Source organism: Rattus rattus, chromosome 9 (genome assembly GCF_011064425.1).
Source record: "Rattus rattus isolate New Zealand chromosome 9, Rrattus_CSIRO_v1, whole genome shotgun sequence".
Classification (NCBI taxonomy): Eukaryota; Metazoa; Chordata; class Mammalia; order Rodentia; family Muridae; genus Rattus; species Rattus rattus.
In genome coordinates, this window is record NC_046162.1 from 60,592,406 (window position 1) to 60,612,931 (window position 20,526).

The 20,526-nt window shown below is 46.3% G+C and overlaps 1 protein-coding gene across 5 annotated transcripts; it reads right to left on the reverse strand.

Moving 5' to 3' along the window:
- Positions 1–373: 373 nt before the first annotated feature.
- Becn1 (beclin 1) lies at positions 374–15,647 on the reverse strand. Of its 5 annotated transcripts, none has more exons than XM_032914491.1 (12): positions 15,453–15,647; positions 15,050–15,178; positions 11,626–11,693; positions 8,151–8,209; positions 7,419–7,509; positions 7,180–7,316; positions 6,877–7,071; positions 5,916–6,062; positions 3,459–3,608; positions 2,480–2,540; positions 1,829–1,971; positions 374–1,082 (listed from the first exon to the last, which is right to left on the reverse strand). In XM_032914491.1, the coding sequence occupies exons 2-12, from the start codon at positions 15,174–15,176 to the stop codon at positions 914–916; spliced, it is 1,347 nt and encodes a 448-aa protein (XP_032770382.1). In that variant the 5' UTR covers positions 15,177–15,178; positions 15,453–15,647; the 3' UTR covers positions 374–913. The 5 variants fall into 5 exon arrangements, with proteins under 5 accessions (XP_032770382.1, XP_032770383.1, XP_032770384.1 ...); XM_032914492.1 differs by having other exon boundaries at positions 15,431–15,647; XM_032914493.1 differs by having other exon boundaries at positions 7,419–7,729; positions 15,431–15,573.
- Positions 15,648–20,526: the final 4,879 nt, after the last annotated feature.

The following is a 20,526-nucleotide window of genomic DNA, read 5'->3' on the forward strand; positions in this document are numbered from 1 at the left end:
TGCTGGGAATTGAACTCAGGACCTCTGGAAGAGCAGCCAGTGCTCTTAACCACTGAGTCTCCAGCCCTTGTTTTGTTTGTTATTCCCCCCCTCCCCACTTTTGTTTTTTAAAGACGGGGTTTCACTATTCAGCCCTGGCTGTCTTGCAACTCACTGAACACACGAGACTGGGCTGGAATTCAGAGGTCCCCTCGCCTTTGCCTCCTGAGTGCTGGAGCTAAATACCCTCTTCTGGCTCTTTTTTTTTTTTTTTTTTTTCTTCTTTAAGCTAAGACATGTTTCAACAGAATCTCTACCGAACTGACTGAAACTCAGTTCTTCCAAAATACAAAATACTCAACTTTAAGGAAAAACATCCTGGCATACCACTTGGTAATTAATAGACCATAGCAAATCCTTTATTACAAATAATTAAATCCTTCCACATCTCAAACAGTATCAAACAGCATTTTGTAATTCCAATAGTTAGCACAGTAAGTGTTCAATACTAGAAGTGAGGACAGAGTTAAACCTGTACCTCTTGTCCCTTCCCCACATTCCCCAACTGTGTGCCACGGGCATCTCATCTCAAAACTTTTGTTTCAAATTTTAAGTACAGGAAGTTGAGAGATAAAATCCAGTGAAAACACATTAATGTCAATTCGACTTAAAAAAGAAAACAAAGCAAATTTAAATTAGTTGTTTCCAGGGAAGAGGGAAAGGACAGCCTGGGGTTGAGCCAAACTACGGCAGGGCTCTTTGCTATACATGGCGTGCTGTGCTCTGGAAACTGTCATATTGTAAAATAAAGTAGCTTTTGTGGATTCTGGTATTGTAAACATGTGGTTTAATATTACCCAAATTTAATTTAAAGCATCTTTCCAAACCAAACAAAATGTAAAACCTTAAAGGCAAATATCCCCTAAGGAGCAAGTCACTTGTTATAGAACTGTGAGGACACCCAAGCAAGACCCCACTTGAGATTCGTCAGCATGAACTTGAGCGCCTTTGTCCACTGCTCCTCAGAGTTAAACTGGGTTTTGATGGAGTAGGAGCCGCCACTGCCTCCAGTGTCTTCAATCTTGCCTTTCTCCACGTCCATCCTGCAGGTGCACACAGCTCATTAGTAACAGAGCCAACCTAAGTCGGTTCAGGCAAGTGGGCAGGGACTTGATCATGAGACCATTCACGTCATTTTATCTAATAAAGAATGCCTGGCAAAGAACTACTGCTCGTGTATTTTGGATTTGCTTGAAAGCCTAAAATCAAAGGCTGTCACAAGAGCCTCATTGTCATGGCAGAGTGCAGGACAGGAGAGGACGCACCCACACAGGAGGGAGTGAAGGGTATAGTACTCTTCACTGTCTGCCTAGGCATCCCGAGCTCAAGGAGCAGAGAGCTTTGTAGGGTGAGAAGATTCAACTTCCCCCGTCTTTTCCTCACAGTGAAACAGATGATGTGGAAAATCCCACTCTTCCTGCCTTAGCCCCGAGTACTAGGTTATAGGGTGCCATATCTCACCTGGCATTGGAGCTTAGGTTCTTGACCTGGTTAGTCTCTGCGCTGGGCTGCTACACTGACTGAGAGAAGCATTCTTGTCTATTTCTAAGGCTGCAGGAAAAGCCTTTCTGAAATGAGGCTGCAAGCATGAGCCTCTGCCAAGGGAATCCCCTCCGCACCCACTCGGGACCAGGGGTCACGCTGTTCTGCTTGCATATTCATCAACGCCATGTGACTGCAGACTGTCCTTTTTTGCCATTTTTACTGTCTGTTCTCATTCACTGGTCCTTTAATTCAGTTAGTCCTTGCTACAAGTGTACTGAGCCCTCGGGATACAGGGCACACTCACCTGTACGGAAGACAAAAGCGAGTCTCTCCTTTTTCCACCTCTTCTTTGAACTGCTGCACACAGTCCAGAAAAGCTACCATTGCATGGTCAAACTTGTTGTCCCAGAAAAACCGCAAACCCCCAGAACAGTACAACGGCAACTCCTGCCCAAGAAGAAAGAACTGGCTATGGCACGTCCCCGGTCATTCCCTGGCCTCCACGCACCCAAGCTTTGTCTGCGCCCACCAGAACATGTATTATAGCTGACCAATGTCTGCGACAGCTCTCAACTCCAAAGCAACAGGCACACGCCAGCTCCTGGCAGCTTCCGTCCCAGTGGAAATGTACCGAACTTCCGTACGCTCCCCACCCTCTTACTCAAGCTCTCCCCTGATCTGCCAGACTCTTTCAACAGGATATAAAAAACCAACTTTTCTCTGTAACCCCCAAAGAGCTAAGTCTGAACAAGATGTTGGCACCTTATGAGAGAGTCTGAGAAAGACACTGACAAGTGTCAGCTGATGTAAAAATTATGCCTTTTTAAAGACACAAGGCCTTTTGTACTTTAGGCAAGTACTCTATCTCTAAGCCTCCCCTAGGCGCCAGCGAACCCATTTTGTTAGGATAAGCACAAACTCTGTAAGCCGATGCAAATAGGACCTCCCGGAGTACCTTAGATTTGTCTGTCAGGGACTCCAGATACGAGTGATTTCCATAGGGAACAAGTCGGTACCTAAAGTGGACGCAGAGAGATGGGTACAAGACTCCTCCTCCAGCTATTATTATTATTAATTATTATTATTATTATTGCTGAACTGCAACCCAGCCACTTTTGGGTTTTTTTTGAGATAGAGTTTCTGTGTAGCCCTGGCTGCCCTGGAACTTGTTCTGTAGGCCAGGCTGCCCTTGAACTCAAGAGATCCGCCTGCCTTTGCCTCCCGAGTGCTGGGATAAAGATGTGAGCAACCCCTGCTCGGCTGCAGCCCAGTAACTTCCAGTCTACATCCACATCTTTCCCAAAGACTTGACTGTTCCCTCCCACTCCCAACTCCTAGAGAGCCCATGTTTAAAGCCTTAAATGATTCCATCTACTATGTAACGGCAGAGGGGTCCATCAATGTACGTATATTGTAGCTTACTTTTTCTTTATTTTTTAAATGACAGAATCTCTCTATGTAGGCCAGCTGACTTTAAATTTTTGATCCTTCTGCCTTAGCTTCTCCAACACTAGGATTACAGGTATTTGACATCATGTCTGGTTTTTTTTTTTTTTGATTTAGAAGGTACATATAACTTTCAGCCTGTGGGTTACCTTTGTCCCAGGATAGCTATGAATGAGGTTCAACTCATTTGGGGACCACAAATATCAAACGGTTGGATACGCTGGTAGAGTTTTACAAACAAAAACTGAAACTTATTTTAGGAAAAAATTAGGTTCTGAAAACTGTTGGAGAGCACTGCTAGTCATACACTTTGATGATTACTGCATGGCATCGCGGGCGAGAGCCCTGTGATGAGGGAAACCACACACAGGCCCCTCACCCACAGGAAACTGTCTGCTGGCAGCAAGGGTTCTTGCCACAGTGGAGCAGACAGATTACATCGAAGACACACCTCACCCAGGGTTCCATGGAGAGCTGCATTTTCTCACCTCTGAAATTTCAGACCCATCTTATTGGCCAAAGCATGGAGCAACAACACTGTCTGGCCCCAGGCAGCATTGATTTCATTCCATTCCACAGGAACACTGGGCAAGCGACCCAGTCTGAAATTATTGATTGTGCCAAATTGTCCGCTGTGCCTACAGAGAAAGACAGAAAAGGTCAGGGGAGAAAAAGATTAAAACTTGAGATTTTCCACTTCCACCCAAGCCTAGCCCGAATCCCTCTCCTCTCCTTCAGATCCATCTACCTCAGCTCCCCTTGGCGTTTTAAATGAACGCCCCAAACACCCAAGGCAGCACCTTTTCCATCTGCTCCGATGCCAGAGTGGAAGCCTGAGAGGCACTGAATTCTCCCCTGCTCCTCCCTGACAGACACACAAACATCAAAGTCACCCAGCTCCACTGAGTCTGCCTCCTGCTGCCTCTCTTCTAGACTCGTGTATGCGTGTTTGTCTTCATGTATGAATGTGTACCAACCATGTATGAATGTGTACCAATATGCCTACGGAATTCCCTCGAACCACAGGTATGGATGGTTGTGAGCAACCATGTGCTAAAATCTGCACAAATCCTTCGCAAAAGCAACGAGTCCGCTTAGCCACTGCTGAGCCATCTCTCTAGCACCTTTCTACTTGTCTTAAATCTGCCTACTTCTGCCAGGCGAGTGGTGCACGCCTTTAATCCAGCACTTGGGAGGCAGAGGCAGGCAGTTTTCTGTGAGTTCCAGGCCAGCCTGGTCTACACAGTGAGTTCCATGTTAGCCAAAGCTGTTATCCTTAGGAATCCTGTCTCAAAAGAACAAAAAACAAAACAAAAACCCACAAAAAAAACCCAAAACACACACACACAAGAAAAAAACAACAAAACAAAACTCCATCTACGTCCCTCTATCTCCAGACTGCTATTCTTTTCCAGTTTAGATTCCCAGCCACGTTACCTCCTTCCCAGATCATTTCTCACCCTGTAAGTAAAGCTATCATTCACAAATGTACTTCGGTCACTTCCCTGTGTGAAATGCTTCAATCATGCCCTCTTTGGGGTCAATTCCAAATGCCTTAATAATGGTAACTCTCCAGTTTCATATCCGGCCACTTGCCTCTTTACACTCAGTTTGAGTCACAATAAGATCCTTTCAGTTCTTACAATTCACCACTCCCTTGCTCCTGTTTCTGTGCACACGATGTTCTCTGCCAGGAACAACTCCTTCTCTGTAGACATCTACTTCACCTCAGTCACATCGGCCTTGTGGGGGGAATTTTCCATGCATCTCCCCAAACTGGGAAAGATCTCTTTCCTGCCCTCACCCTGGGCCTCTCATCATCACACTGCCACACACCTGCCTACTATGTACGCATTCCTTCTAGGTCACAAATAACTGCCGACTGACTCTGCAAGTGTTTGCCTGACCCTCCTGGTTAGCACAGTGCCTTCCACACAGCATCGCTCAATAGTTACTAATTCAATAATAAATACCCAAACGAGCCTGGGGCTAGCAAATCAGCAGGCGGGAGAGATGGCTCAGCTGTTAGGATCACTGGCTGCCCTTCCAGGGGACCCAAATTTGATTCCCAACACCCACACTGTAGCTCACAACTCTGTTACTCCAATCCCAAGGGGTCTACTCCCTCATCTGGCCTCTGTGGGCACCAGGCATGCATGTGACATACTTCATACATGAAGACAAACACGCATACACGAGTCTAGAAGAGAGGCAGCAGGAGGCAGACTCAGTGGAGCTGGGTGACTTTGATGTTTGTCTGTCAGGGAGGAGCAGGGGAGAATTCAGTGCCTCTCAGGCTTCCACTCTGGCATCAAAGCAGGTGGAAAAGATGCTGCCTTGGGTGTTTGGGGCGTTCATTTAAAACGCCAAGGGGAGCTTAGGTAGATGGATTTGAAGGAGAGGAGAGGGATTCGGGCTAGGCTTGGGTGGAAGTGGAAAAATCTCAAGTTTTAATCTTTTTCTCCCCTGACCTTTTCTGTCTTTCTCTGTAGGCACAGTGGACAATTTGGCCTGGCTAATAAAATAATTTAAAAGCAGCACCAGGATTTGGTAGGCAGATACAAACACTAAACTCTAGAATCCTGCTTATGTGTCATGCACACTCTCTCTCTCTCTTTTTTCCTTTTTTTCTGGAGCTGGGGACCAAACCCAAGGCCTTGCGCTTGCCAGGCAAGCGCTCTACCACTGAGCTAAATCCCCAATCCCTGTCATGCACACTCTCATGTAGACATCACACACACAGCCTGCATTATACCTGTCCTACTAAGAGGAATGACAGAAACCCATTGTAAACCTGGCATAGGTGAAGAGACCTACGACGCCTCTTCCAGGAGGAGGTGGCCACCCTGATGTGTTGCCAACACAGCTAAGGTCCAGATATGAAGTGCTTCCCAGATGCCCCCCCCACCCCCACCCCCGCACATACACACCCTTGCCCTCATTACCAGATATGGAAGGTTGCATTGAAGACATTGGTTTTCTTGAGCTTGTCCAGCTGCATCTGGGCATAGCGCATCTGGTTCTCTACACTCTTGAGCTCATCATCCAGCTCCAGCTGCTGCCTTTTAAATTCACTATATTCCCGCTGGTACCTGTGGGCAGCCAAGGGGTCCAGAAAAGGCTGACTGTGGAAGCCCGGCTCCTCTCTCCTCATTCCTCTAATGGATTTACCCTAGTGATATAGTTACATCTAATTACACAACTCTCTACAGTTGGCATTGATTCCTCTCAGTGGAATGCTCTGAGTACAAAGTATAGAAATGTCTCAAATTCCAGATGCCTATATTTAAAATATAAGAGGACTCTTGTGAACTATGACAAAACAAATCCTGTATTTTGGGTTAATCTTTTTCAGAAGTGAAACAAGTTAAAAGTGTGTTTCTCAGACAGACTTGATGGCAAACACCTTTAATACCAGCACCCAGGAGGCAGAGGCAGGTGCAACCCTGAGTTCTATACTAGCCTTGGTCTACAGAGTGAGTTCCAGGACAGCCAGGGCTATACAGAGAAACCCTGTCTTGAGAAACCAATAGTGGGTCTCTCATTGCATTTATTTGTTTGCGTATGGGCAGAGTTGGGTCTCTCCTGCTGTGTAAGTCTCAGGGACTGGACTAAAGTCATCAGGCTTGACAGGAAGTCCTTTAACCCACCGACCCAACCTGACCCAAGCAAGTGGGTTTCAGAGCCTTGATGCCATCAGTCCACCCAGCTAATATCCTTGCTTCACCTCTCCTGACAAGCCTTCCTCCACAGCCCTCTGACACGCTACTGGAAACAGGTCCAGAAACAACATGCAGCATTTGGAGCAGACACTGTACTGTCTGACAGCCGATCTTATCTGGCATATTCACCTGGAACCACTTCCGTTTCCTGTGCTCAAGGCAGAAGAGCAGGACAAGTACTCACTGAGCTTCCTCCTGGTCCAGTCTCTCCGCCTCAGCCTGGACCTTCTCCAGGTTTTCTGCCACCACCTTTCGGTTTTTTTCCACATCTTCCAGCTCCTGGATCAGCCTCTCCTCCTCCAAGGCCAACTCCTTCAGCTCCCTCTGTAGCTGTTCACTGTCACCCTCATTCATTTGCTCCAACATCTCCAAACAGCGTCTGCCGAGGGCACCAACACAGTCTCGTGACTAGAGGGTACCTGTTGCCCCACGTGCCTGAGGGGAGCAGAGCTCTTGTCGCGCAGGCCCAGACCCTGGAGGTACTCACTTGTAGTTCTGACACTCGTTTTCAGTAACATTGAGCTGAGTGTCCAGCTGGTCTAAAAGAGTATCCGTGCATTCCTCACACAGCGGGTGATCCACATCTGTCTGGCCAGACATGATGTCAAAAAGGTCTCCAGTGACCTGGAAGCATGGGGCAGTCAGGACAGGGCCTCTCCTGGGCTGCCCGAGTCACAGCCTGTAATAACTACACGCAAGTCTTGACAGTGACATGAGTCTACTTGCCTTGAGTCTCCGGCTGAGGTTCTCCATGGTGCCACCATCAGATGCCTCCCCGATCAGAGTGAAGCTATTAGCACTTTCTGTAGACATCATCCTGCAGACAGCCCCCCGCCCATGGGCCACATGAGGGAGCAGAGAGGTCTCCTCCACCTACTGTGCTGCCAGTGGCAGAGACTCTCAAGCCCCTGCTGAGGGGCCTCAAGGTGGACACCCACTCCTAGCTCGAGCCGACCTCCCAGGGGTCCCTCTCTCCCACAGGAAGGCCATGCTGGTCTTCACAGGGTGCTACCCAGCACCAGGTTAGCCTGGGTGGACTGAGGAGGGAGACAGGGCGTCAGAGATGGGAATGTATGTCTACAGCAAAAAGGAAGGGGAGTAGGGGCCATTTTTTATATTACACTCCTTGACAGCACCTTTTACCTGCGACATCAATGAGAACTAAGAGCCTACACAGCTAACAAGTGCTACTAAAAAACGTCTCAAGAACCCATCCCACTCAGTCCCTGGGCAGCCTTCACTCCTTCAGCAATATGGGTGTGACCTCCTCACTGTGTAAAGGACCACGGAGGGAAAAAATGAGTGCTGAAAGGAATGGGTCGGGTATAAGGGAGCACAGCTTTCCCAAAAAGAGCCAAAAGGCTGGAGGATAATTCATCACCTAGTCCCATGTCCTAACTCCTAGGTTTTTAATTAAAATTCTTTTGGCAAGAAACGGGACTGAGGGATAGTAAGCACCTGGCTGGGGGGATGAATCTTCGAGAGACACCATCCTGGCGAGTTTCAATAAATGGCTCCTGAGAAAGAAATGAGAGAGTGTTAGAATTCTGGCAACTTAAGAGTGGAACCTATTTCCCCCAAAACCTGAGAACCATTTGGCTTTAGCCTAGATTGTTAACCACAGAACCGGAGCAACTTAAGAAGTGGGTAGTTGGGGTTGGGGATTTAGCTCAGTGGTAGAGCGCTTGCCTAGGGAGGCGCAAGGCCCTGGGTTCGATCCCCAGCTCAAAAAAAAAAAAAAAAAAAAAAAAAAAAAAAAAAAGAAGTGGGTAGTTATCTGGGCTGGGAGATGGCTAGGTAGATAACATTCTTTCTATTCAAGGAACAGGACCTGAGTTCAGATGCCCATGGTTCAACAAACAAACAAATGGGTCATGGTGGGACAAGCCTTTGATCCCAGGACGCTGGGAGGCAGAGACAGGTAGATCTCTTGAGTTTTTTTTTTTTTTTTAACACCAGTCTGGTCTACATAGCACAAGAAACCAGGGTTATATAGAGACCCTGTCTCAACAACAAAAACCAACTCCCCAAAAAAGTGAACTAAACAAAAAACAAAGGGTGATCAGGGTATGCACCTTGTTCATGGCAGAACCTCGAGGACCCTATGAGCCTCCCAGCTTAAGCTGCCAGCCTAATCTATAAGCTCTGGATCAGGTCCAAGTTAGAGACTGCCTCCAGAGTGAGGTGGAAACCTAGACAGTCTTTGTACACATGACCTAGGAAAGGTCTCACGGCACAGACAGTTCCCTAGTACCATCTGATGACTGCTTTCTTCGATGGGCAACCACATTTCCTAAGGAGATTTTGTGGTTCAATTTGTATTTTCTCAACACTTAGCAGTCAGAGAAGCAAACACCCTAAGTCAGCCATGGTACCAGGGAAAGGCCAGAACAGGCCGTAATGAAACTTACCATAGCACAAAGCAGGCTACTTATGTATTTTTAGGGGAAAAAAATGTTTCTTCAATGCACTTTAAAGAAAGCAGTGGGTGGGGTTGGGGATTTAGCTCAGTGGTAGAGCACTTGCCTAGTAAACGCAAGGCCCTGGGTTCGGTCCCCAGCTCCGAAAAAAAAAAAACCAAAAAAAAAAAAAAAAAAGAAAGCAGTGGGTCTGTCAGGAACAGAACCGTATGCCTATTATCAACAGTTCTAGAAGATTTCTTTTATGTTCAACATTTTGTAACATCACCGGCTTCAGCCGCCTGCCACTTCTGCGTCTTTGCAGATTTTCTCTGGCTGGCAACCTAGACTGCCTAAAGAGTATGAGGCCAGAATTAACAGCCCCCAATCCACTTAAGGTTCGCTTTTCTCAATGTCAGCCAGCCAGGTGGAGAAATACTCCCTTATTAGGAAGGCAAGATAAGGGCTGGAGAGATGGCTCAGCGGTTAGAGCACTGACTGCTCTTCCAGAGGTCCTGAGTTCAATTCCCAGCAACCACATGGTGGCTCACAACCATCTGTAATGGGATCTGATGCCCTCTTCTGTAATGTCTGAAGACAGCAACGGTGTACTCACATATATAAAATAAATAAATAAATCTTTAAAAAAAAAAAGATTACCCTCCTGTAATATTATAGGAAGGCAAGATAAGGAAGGCATAAAATCAGGGCCCTTCACAGGGCATTGCTCCACTGGGCATAACCATGCCTCCCTCTGAGGCTTCCTTCCCTTTCTATCAATCTCTATTTTTTGTACTAGAGCCCCCTGGATCCTTTCCCAAACCAGTAACTTCTACTTAACAATGACTTGCTTCCTGCAAAAGAAAACAATTTATAGCATCTATCTTTGGTAATGGAAACCACCATCACCTCCTCCTCCACCACCACCTCCTCCTCCTCCCCCTCTTCCTCCTCCCCCTCCTCCTCCCCATCATCCTCGCCATTATCACTGTGCAACCCTAGGGACGGAGCCCAGGGCCTTGCTCTTGCTAGGCAAGGGCTCTACCTCTGAGCTACACCCTCAGCTTCATCACTGAAAGAACCAGAGTTTAAAACGACATTTCCTAACACTGCTAATCTTCACGTCTATCCAACCCCCTGTCCCAGCAAGATGTTTGTGAATGGAGAGACAGAAACTCTAGAGAACCAAGGATGCCCTGGAGTAACTGAACACAGATCATCTCATCTCTAACCTTATTTATTCTCTAAGTTATATTCACTCATTTATGTGTGAGTCCACGCACATGCCAAAGGGCAAAGGACGACTTATAGGAGTCTGTTGTCTTTCCATTGTGTGGGTTCCAGGGTTTGAACTCAGATTGTTAGGCTCTGGCTGGGAACTTACAACAATCTTTCTGCTTCAGCCTTCCAAGTACCTAGAATTCCAGGCATGAGCCACTATGCTGGTCCATAATCACATCTTTAAACACATTTTTTTTTAAATTTTTTTTTTTAAAGGAATTATTTATTTATTCTATGTAAGTACACTGTCGCTGTCTTCAGACACACCAGAAGAGGGCATTGGATCCCATTACAGATGGTTGTGAGCCACCATGTGGTTGCTGGGATTTGAACTCAGGACCTCTGGAAGAGCAGTCAGTGCTCTTAACCGCTGAGCCATCTCTCCAGCCCTTTTTAAACACATTTCTAAAATGCTTGTCTCTTTATTGGCATGCGTGTGTGTATGTGCATGCGCATGTGTGTACACGAACATACAGTGTGTGTGCATGTGTGTGCATGTGTGCATGCTTGTGTGTGTACGAGCATACCCAGAAGCCCAGGTGGTGAGGAGGAGTGGCCAGCACCCTCACCACTGAGGCATCTTGATGGCCTTATCATTCCACCTTTTAATTGATGCTTTACTCAGTAATCCTGTGCCTTGGGGTACACTTTGGTACCTCCAATGACCTGCAGTAGACTCTGTGAACAACTTTCTTTCTTTCCTTTTCTGGGGTGCTGGGGATTGAAGCTTGTACCTTGCACCTGCTGGCAAGCACCGTCCCTGACCACGACCTCAGCGGTCAGCTTAGTTTCTTCCTGCTTGCCGTTTATCTTTAAAGGTAGGATCTCAGAATAGCAGGTCAACATCAAACCTGCTGTATATGTACAGAAGATCGTGAACTTCTGATCCTCCTGCCTCCATGCCCAGTTTACTATGATGCTAGAGCGCAAAAGCAAACACGCACTGAGCTACAACCCTAACCCTCTCTTTGTTTCCTTTTTCATATATGTGTCTCAGGCTGGTCTGGAACTCACCACGTCGCCCAGGCTGGCCTCAAATCTGTGATCTTCAGGGCCTCTGCCTCCTATGGCTAGGATTACAGGCAGGCAACACTGTCTGGCTAGAATGTCTCTTATAAACCACTTGTTAGTATCAACCCCCAGAGTCTGGAGGCGTCCAACACTGAGGAGATCCAGTCTGTACTGTGGTGTTTTCATATCAAGCCTCTCGTTTAGGTATGATGAGAAGAAGGGGGGGAGGGCACTTCTTTTACCTCTCCTGAGTTAGACTCTTCCTCCTGGCTCTCTCCTGGTTTCGCCTGGGCTGTGGTAAGTAATGGAGCTAAGGGCAAGGAAAATCCTGAGTCAGAAACAGTCTTATCAGAAGCAGAAAGGCTTAGCAAAGCACGGGGAAGAATCAGAAATCGCCTCATTACCAGCCCCAACCCTACCACAATTCTTGTCTGTCTGTCTGTCTGTCTGTCCGTCCCTACCTCCAGGGTCTAACTGTGTAGTGTTGGCTAGCTTAGAACTCAATTCAGATAGACCAGACTGGCCTTGGACTCCCAGAGATACATTTGTCTCTCTCCTGAGTGCTGAGATTCATGATCTGTGCCACCACTCCTGCCCCATCTCCCCTTTTAAATTCTTTACACAAACAAAAATCTCCTTTCTTCCCCTTCTTCTTGTTACTAGAATGTTAAAATCCTAAAAGAACAATGGGTACCATGACTTTAAGAGTCATACAGAAATAGTTTTATTTTTGTTTTTTGGGTTTCTTTTGTTTTGTTTTTTAAGATTTATTTTCTATACATGGGTACACTGTCACTGTCTTCAGACACACCAGAAGAGGGCATCCAATCCCATTACAGATGGTTGTAAGGCACCATGTGGTTGCTGGGATTTGAACTCGGGACCTCTGGAAGAGCAGTCAGTGCTCTTAACCCCTGAGCCATCGCTCCAGCCCAAGAGTTAGTTTTCATGCTCTAGGCATTCACTTCAAGCTATTTCAGAGTAGAGAGCAGTGACTGGATCTCGGGACCAGACGTGACAGAAGCTGTGTTGGTAACTGCTGAAACTGCGGGATGGGCATGCGGGATTCGTTATATCCTTAAAACTTTTAAAACATTTAGGACTTTTTAAAAAAGTGGGTGTCTCTGTGGTATTTCTGGGTGTGGCTGTCCACATGTGGACAGAAAGGTGTCGGATTACCTGGAGCTGCGGTTGTAGGCAGTCGTGAATCACACAATGTGCACACTAGGAGCTAAACTCGGATCCTCTGGAAGAGCACTAAATGCTCCTAACCAGTGAGCTCTTTCTCCAGCCCTACACTGTAAGTTTTTCCATCCCAAAAGTTAGCATCCCTTTTCCCTAGCGTAACTGGGAAAGAATAAAAGAATTTTCTGGGAAGCTGTAGTCTATCTGTACCTACATATCAAGGATGTAGGGTTGGGGATGTGACTGAGGGATAGAACGCTTGTCTAAGCCGAGTGAGGCCCTCGTCTCAAACTCTGGCCCTGAGAGAGGGCCTGAGAGAGGAGAGCCAGGTACAGTGAGGTAGTAATGTGGCTATAATCCTAGCACTTTGGAGTCTGAGGAAATTCAGTCACGTGTCTAAAGCCAGACTCCTGTTATATAATAGCACTCTACCTCAAAAACAAAACTTCACAAACGAAGACAAAGCAGATATACAAACAATGACACTCTATCCATATTATTTTTTTGAAAGCTTGAACTCCTGTCATTTAAGACTGAAGGATGGGCTGGAGAGATGGCTCAGCGGTTAAGAGCACTGACTGCTCTTCCAGAGGTCATGAGTTCAATTCCCAGCAACCACATGGTGGCTCACAACCATCTGTTTTTTTTTTTTTTTTTTTTTTTGGAGCTGGGGACCAACCCAGGGCCTTTGCGCTTACTAGGCAAGCTCTTCCACTGAGCCAAATCCCCAACCCGCTCACAACCATCTGTAATGAGATCTGGTGCCCTCTTCTGGCCTGCAGTCACATATGCAGGCAGAATGCTGTACATAAAATAAATAAATAAATCTTTAAAAAAAAAAAAAGGGGCTGGGGATTTAGTTCAGTGGTAGAGCGCTTACCTAGGAAGCACAAGGCCCTGGGTTCGGTCCCCAGCTCCGAAAAATAGAACCAAAAAAAAAAAAAAAAAAAAGACTGAAGGACACTCATTAAGTGAAATTATCCAGGCCCAGAAAAGCCACGCTCTCACACATAGGTGGTACATCTCACTTAAACTGAGAGGAAAATGATGGTTTTACTCAACAGACTGGTTAGACAGGAGAGAAAGTTCTGCGGTTCTACTGTACGGGGTTGCCTATGGGTACCAATGGTGGACTGCACAAAGGGGAAGATTAGGAATGCTTCCACCACAAGGAAACCAAAAATGTTGAAGAGACAAATATGCCAACCCTGATTTGAACACGATTATAGGTGTATTCAAATATCACGTGGCACCCCATAAATGTATCAGATTTTTTTTTTCCCGGAGCTGGGGACCGAACCCAGGGCCTTGCGCTTGCTAGGCAAGCACTCTACCACTGAGCTAAATCCCCAACCCCAATATATCAGATTTTTAAATTGTATAGAAATAAGGTTAAAAATGTGTAAAGCTGGGCAAGGCAGGGAACACTCCTCCTTCGTTCCAGCACTTGGAAGATGAAGGATGGGTCCTGCCTTTACCGTTTCATACCGTTTTCATACTCCCAACGCACAACAATTAACCTTTAAAACTGTGAAAAACAAGCCAGGTGCGGTGGACGCACGCACGTCTTTAGCCGCAGAGCTCTGAAGGCAGAGACAGGACAATCTATGAGTCTGAGGCCAGCCAAGGGCTCCAAACTGAGATTCCGTCTAAATAAACAGCAAGAATAATAAATGAATCAAAACAAATGTTTTTAAAAGGAAGAAGAAAAATAGAGCTGGACAGATCATTCAATAGTTTAGAGCACTTGTTGTTCCTGCAAAGGACATAGGTTCGATTCCCAGCCCTCACGTGATGGCTCACAACCACCTGTTAATTCCAGTTCTGGGGATCTGACACCCGCTTCTGGTCCCTTCGGTCATCATGTATTCATGTGGTGGGCAGACATACACTTAAGCAAAGCACCCATACGCTTGCTTAGTTAATACTAATAATGAGTAAAACTAAGCCAAGGTCTAGGGAGATAGATACAACAAAGCCAAGGTTAACATGCTAATGCCAGGCCCGGGAACTTGTTTAAGCTCCCTAAGTAATGTCTCTCACTTCTTCAGGCTTCAAGACTTCCTACACTTAACTGGACCCCAGGTATTCACATGACCTCTCTAAACCTCAATTCTTCACCTCCAAGAGGGTGCGACCATGGCACTTCTCTTGTTCTTTTAATTGTTGGAAACAGGGTCTGGTTCTGTAGCTCAGTCTGGCCTGGAACTTGAGGCAGCTCCTGCTTCAGCCCCCTGAGTGCTGCAATTATAGATGTGAGCCACCAAGCCTGGTTTCCACGGGGACTGTTACAGGATACCTGGCACACTGTTAAGCCCTCAAGAAATTGTTATATGTGGATACTCCTTCCCTCTGCAGACAATGCCAGAACTCTCTTCCTAATGAGGAAACCAAAAACCGGAGACCGCCGCCATCACAATGTTTCTAAAGTTGCCCATTTCCCACCCTCTTGACCACCCTCTTCCCTCGGGTCCTGCTGACCTGTGAGTTCCTGAATGGTCACTCGGTCCAGGATCTTGAAGCTCGTGTCCAGTTTCAGAGGCTGGCTACAACGCTGGCACACGAAGCTCACCTGCATGGTGCTGCTGGACGCCTTAGACCCCTCCATTCCTGCGACAGCGGGGAAAAAACGATGTTAAGAAGAATCAGAGCCTTTGAACCTCGGGCCCGAGGCTACTCGCTGCCTAGATGGTGGAGGTGAAGAGGAAAGCCCGATCCGCGCCATTCCCTCTGGGAGTGGAATGACACCAAGAGGACCCGCTTCCGGGGCAGAGCACGGCTAAAGCAGTTTGGATTCCCGGGCGGGAGAAGAGGCCACCAAAGTGGCCGCCAGGGATTCTAGGCTTCTTTCTAAGGTCTCACTTTAGGCCCCGACGCTCTTCACCTCAGGACCCCGGAGCCCGCCACCTAGGCTCGCTCTACCGCGGGGGAACGGTGGCCTCGGGTCCGCCCCAGAGCGAGACCTCCAGAGTTCCCATCGCCCGGTCTTCAGCTACTTCCCGGTCGGCTAGCTGAAGACTTCCGCCCGGGCCCAGAAGTGACGCCTTGACGAGAGCTGACGCAAGGACCCCTGGTCCAGATCCATGCTTTCCCGGCTCGGGGCACCATCCAGAGGCTGAGCGGGGAAGCGCAGCATGCGCCGGCAGGTGGGCCGAAACCGTCCATGCTCTCCTGTAGATTTAGAGGGTTCCCTCAAGATTTGTTACTTCCAAGTGGAGCCACTTCTATATTCCTTAGCTGTCAAGGTGTTCCTTGTTTGTTTGTTTGTTTGTTTGCTTGCTTGCTTGCTTGCTTGCTTGCTTGCTTGCTTGCTTGCTTGCTTGCTTGAGGGGTGGTTTTTGGAGGCAGGGTTTCTCTGTGTACCCCGGGCTGTCCTGAAACTCGCCCTGTAGACCAAGCTGGCTTCGAATTCAGAGACCCACTTGCCTCAGCCTCCCAAGTGCTGTGATTAAAGGCATGCACCACCTTCTTCGAGCAGTGTCAGTTTTTAAAGTGTATTTTTGGGAGATTCAAATTATCCAAACCCTTCTGAGGGAGTGCGGTGGGCGGGATGGTAAATTTTATCGTTATATGAATGTATGTATATAATAAAATATATGTATGTGTGTATGTATGTATATACGTATGTATATAATAAAATGTAAATGAATAAAAAGGTGACAGTGGGGTCTGGAGAGATGCTCAGCGGTTAAAAGCACTGACCGTCCTTCCAGACGACCTGTATACAAATATTCAAATCCATACGACCACATGGCAGCTCACAACTGTCTGTAAGAAGTGTCTCCAGGAACTGACACTTTCACACAGACATGCATGCAGGCAAAACACCAATGCATGTAAAACCATATATATTATATATGTATATATGTATATGTGTATATATGTATATATGGAGAGAGGGGGGAGGGACTGGCCTTCATGGTTCTGGAGATTAGGTAAACTTTGTTTAAAAGTTCAATTGTTGGGGTTGGGGATTTAGCTCAGTCGTAGAGCGCTTGCCTAGCAAGCGCAAGGCCCTGGGTTCGGTCCCCAGCTCTGAAAAAAAGAAAAGAAAAAAAAAGTTCAATTGTTAACTAGGAAATGCACAGGATTTAGTCTTATAAAATTATAAAGCTAAGTAATTTAGAGGTAAGCGAGATGTGGTTCAGGTTCAATCCCTGTCCTCCCACCTCCTACAGGAACAGATATGCTCACACTCATTTGTATGTTGGTGCAGGAAGGGACTAGTCAATAAACCAGAACAAAGTTAAAATATAGAAAAACGGATGCAGGTAGGTTTAGTCCGTGATAGAAGTGGTATTTCAAAACGGCAGAGTGGAGAAGTGTTGTGAGTGCAGATGCCTGGGGAGTCTCAGAGAGGATGCTGGAACCCCTGGAGCTGGGCTTACAGGCATTATGAGCCGCCCAGTGTTGAGAACCTGAACTCAGATCCAGTATGCACTCTTAGCCACTGAGCCAACTCTCAACGCTGTTTCTTTTTTTTAAAGTATTAAAAAATAATGGGATTGTTGCAATTGTAGAATAGCTTATTCAATATAAACTATGTAACTATCAAAGAGAATGGAATAAACACCTAAGTGGGGAGTATTGTTTATTCGTTCAACAAAGTTGTTGAGGCTTGCCATGTTCCAAGAAATATTCTAAGCATTGGAAATTTAGCAGCAACAAAAAAACCACTACCAATACCATCAGGGCTTTATTCTAGTGGGGAAGAAGGACATTAAATAAGGTGACAGAGGCTAAGTTTTTTTTTTAAAGATTTACTTATTTATTTAGTGTATATGTGTACACTGTCGCTGTCTTCACACACAGCAGAAGAGAGCATCGGATCTCATTACAGATGGTTGTGAGCCACCATGTGGTTGCTGGGAATTGAACTCAGGACCTCTGGAAGAACAGCCAGTGCTCTTAACCACTGAGCCATCTCTCCAGCCCCCGAGGCTAAGTTTTTTAATTTTACGTTTTTAAAGTCTTTAAATTTATTTTTATTTTATGTCCAGGGGTGTTTGGTCTGAGTGTATGGATGTGTGTTCTGGTGCCTTTCGAGGCCAGAAGATGCCCTGGAACTGGAGTTATATATGGTTGTGAGCTACCATGTGGGTGCTGGAAACAGAAGTCAAGTTCCTGGGCTGGAGCGATGGCTCAGTGGTTAAGAGCACTGGCTGTTCTTCCATAGGTCATGAGTTCAAATCCCAGCAACCACATGGTGGCTCACAACCGTCTGTAACAGGATCCAATGCCCTGTTCTGGTGTGTCTGAAGACAGCAACAATCTACTCACATACATAAAACATCGTTCCAATGTTCGTATATGTGCTGCCAAAGCCAGCACTGCACATACATAAAATAAATAAATCAATCTTTAAAACAAATAGAAATCAGGTTCCTCTGGAAGAGCAACAAGTACTCCTGACTCCTAACTAACTGTCCAATCCAAAGTCTGTAAGTACAAAATAGTGAACTAGGTAGAGATAATTTCTTTTTTTCTTGACATTAATGGGAACTGAACTAGAGCTTCACCCACGTGAGACGAGTACACGGAGGAAGTGCTGTGGCTGCACCAGGTCACATTTCCACCAGGAAGGTGTGTGTGTGTGTGTGTGTGTGTGTGTGAGTGAGAGAGAGAGAGAGAGAGAGAGAGAGAGAGAGAGAGAGAGGAAGAGAGAGAGAGAGAGAGGGAGAGAGAGAGAGAGAGAGAGAGAGAGAGAGAGAGAGAGAGAGAGAGAGAGAGAGAGAGAGAGAGAGAGAGAGAGAGAGAGAGAGAGAGAGAGAGAGAGAGAGAGAGAGAGAGAGAGAGAGAGAGGGAGAGAGAGAGAGAGAGAGAGAGAGGGAGAGAGGGAGAGAGAGAGAGAGAGAGAGAGAGGGGAGAGAGAGAGGAAGAGAGAGAGAGAGAGAGAGAGAGAGAGAGAGAGAGAGAGAGAGAGAGAACGAGCACGAGTGCACTGGCTCCTGTGAGTATGTGTGTAGTACTTGGAATCATATCCAAGGCCTCTCATATACTAAGCATGTACTCCACCATTGATCTGTATGTGCAGCCCTGCTTTATAAGTTTAACATACGTGAGCTGTCATGATGGCTTAACCTGTAAAAGTGTGTGCCACCAAACCTGAGACCCTAAGGTCAATTCCTAAGAACCAGAGTAGGAGGAGACTATCGATTCTACAAAGTTGACCTCCAAAGGTATTCCAGGGTATGGGCAAGCCTCCACCGCCACTAGGTATAATAAAAATAATCGAACGTTTTCCGAGTTGCTCCAGGTTTGGTAATTAACATTCTCATTGCTGTAAGTTATTACTGCAGAAACACACAGATTACAGTGTATTTCTTTATGGATGGAAATTTTCATTGCTTCCAACCTGGATGGATACAGTAATATCACAATGAAGAACTGACTGCCTCCTAGGACAGAGCCTTAGCATTGGGAGTACTGAAAACTTTGGAACCTTCTCTTCATTAACATGGGCAGTTGTTTTCAAAACAATCGCTCACATTATATTCTACCTTTTGCAATCCATTAGAGGGCCAGTTTTATGATGCCCTGACAGGTATTGGGTAAGATGCATTTGAGGGACAGTAGCAGAGAATGGCATTTCTCCGTTCTATTAATCAATATCACTGATTACTGATAAGGTGGAAGAGTTTGTCCTGTGATCACCCATTGCGGTTCCTCTTACAAATTATGTTCATATATTTGTATTTTTTTTATTGGATCCTAAATGTCTTTCTCAGGTTTTAAAATAATTTTTTTTTTCGGAGCTGGGGACCGAACCCAGGGCCTTGTGCTTGCTAGGTAAGCGCTCTACCACTGAGCTAAATCCCCAACCCCTAAAATAAATTTTTATGACAAGGTATGGTGGTGCACGACTTTAATCTCAGCACAATGGCAGGAAGATCTTCACGGGGCCAGCCTGGTCCTCACAGTGAGCTCCAGGCCAGTCAGGGTTGCATGGTAAGTCTTTGTCACACAGATGCACACACATACACATAAACAAACACAGACACACAAATACACAGACATACATGTATACACACACACACACAAGTAAATAAACTCTCATGAATGGTCTAGCTAATCTTCCTTCTTTCCTCCTATACTTTTTTAAAAATTTATTTATTTATTATATATAAGTACACTGTAGCTGTCTTCGGACACACCAGATGAGGGCATCAGATCCCATTACAGATGGTTGTGAGCCACCATGTGGTTGCTGGGAATTGAACTCAGGACCTCTGGTAGAGCAGACAGTGCTCTTAACCACTGAGTCATCTCTCCAGCCCCCTCCTATACTTTTTTAAAGGGGGTCTCATGGATCCCAAGAGTGACCTCAGACTCACTAGGCAGCTGAGAAAGACCTTGAACTTCTGACCCCCTGCCTCCACCTTCTGAGTGCTGAAATTACAAGTATGTGACCCAGGCTTTCATACACTCAACCAAGATACATCCACAGCCCCTAAGATATTTTCTAAATGTGCAGACATTTTTCACGTTTTGTTTTGTTTTGAGAGCCAAGATCCCATGTGCCTCGGGCTATTCTCAAAATAGCTCTCTGAGGCTGGAGAGATGGCTCAGCAGTTAAGAGCATCATAAGATGGTTGCTCTTGTAGAGAGAGGACCCAGGTTTAATTCCCACCAGCATCCATAACTCCAGTTCCAGGGAAATTCAGTGGCCCTTTCTGGACACTAGGCACACCCAAAATAAAATGAATAAACGTAATGATAGAATGTTGTCTTGGTTTGCTTTCTTTTGGGAACAGGATTTTACCGTGGAGCCCTGGACGTCCTGAAACTCACTCTGTGGATCAGGCTGGCCGTGAACTCACAGAGTCTGCCTCTGCCTTCCAACCGCTGTGCCACTTAACGCTCCTCACCCCAGTGAAAAGCAGCTTTGTTTCTAATTTTTTATCCCTGTATTTTATGTGTGAGTGCTTTATCTGAATATACACCTACATGCACCAGAT

What these genes read in the sequence shown, in the direction of transcription:
- Becn1 (XM_032914491.1), bottom strand. Translation starts at nt 15,176, where the DNA reads ATGGAGGGGTCTAAGGCGTCCAGCAGCACCATGCAGGTGAGCTTCGTG. An exon ending in ACCTCAGCCGGAGACTCAAG is followed by an intron (nt 7,317 to 7,418) that starts GCAAGTAGACTC and finishes CCATGCTTCCAG; the next exon opens with GTCACTGGAGACCTTTTTGA. An exon ending in AACGAGTGTCAGAACTACAA is followed by an intron (nt 7,072 to 7,179) that starts GTGAGTACCTCC and finishes TGCCCTCGGCAG; the next exon opens with ACGCTGTTTGGAGATGTTGG.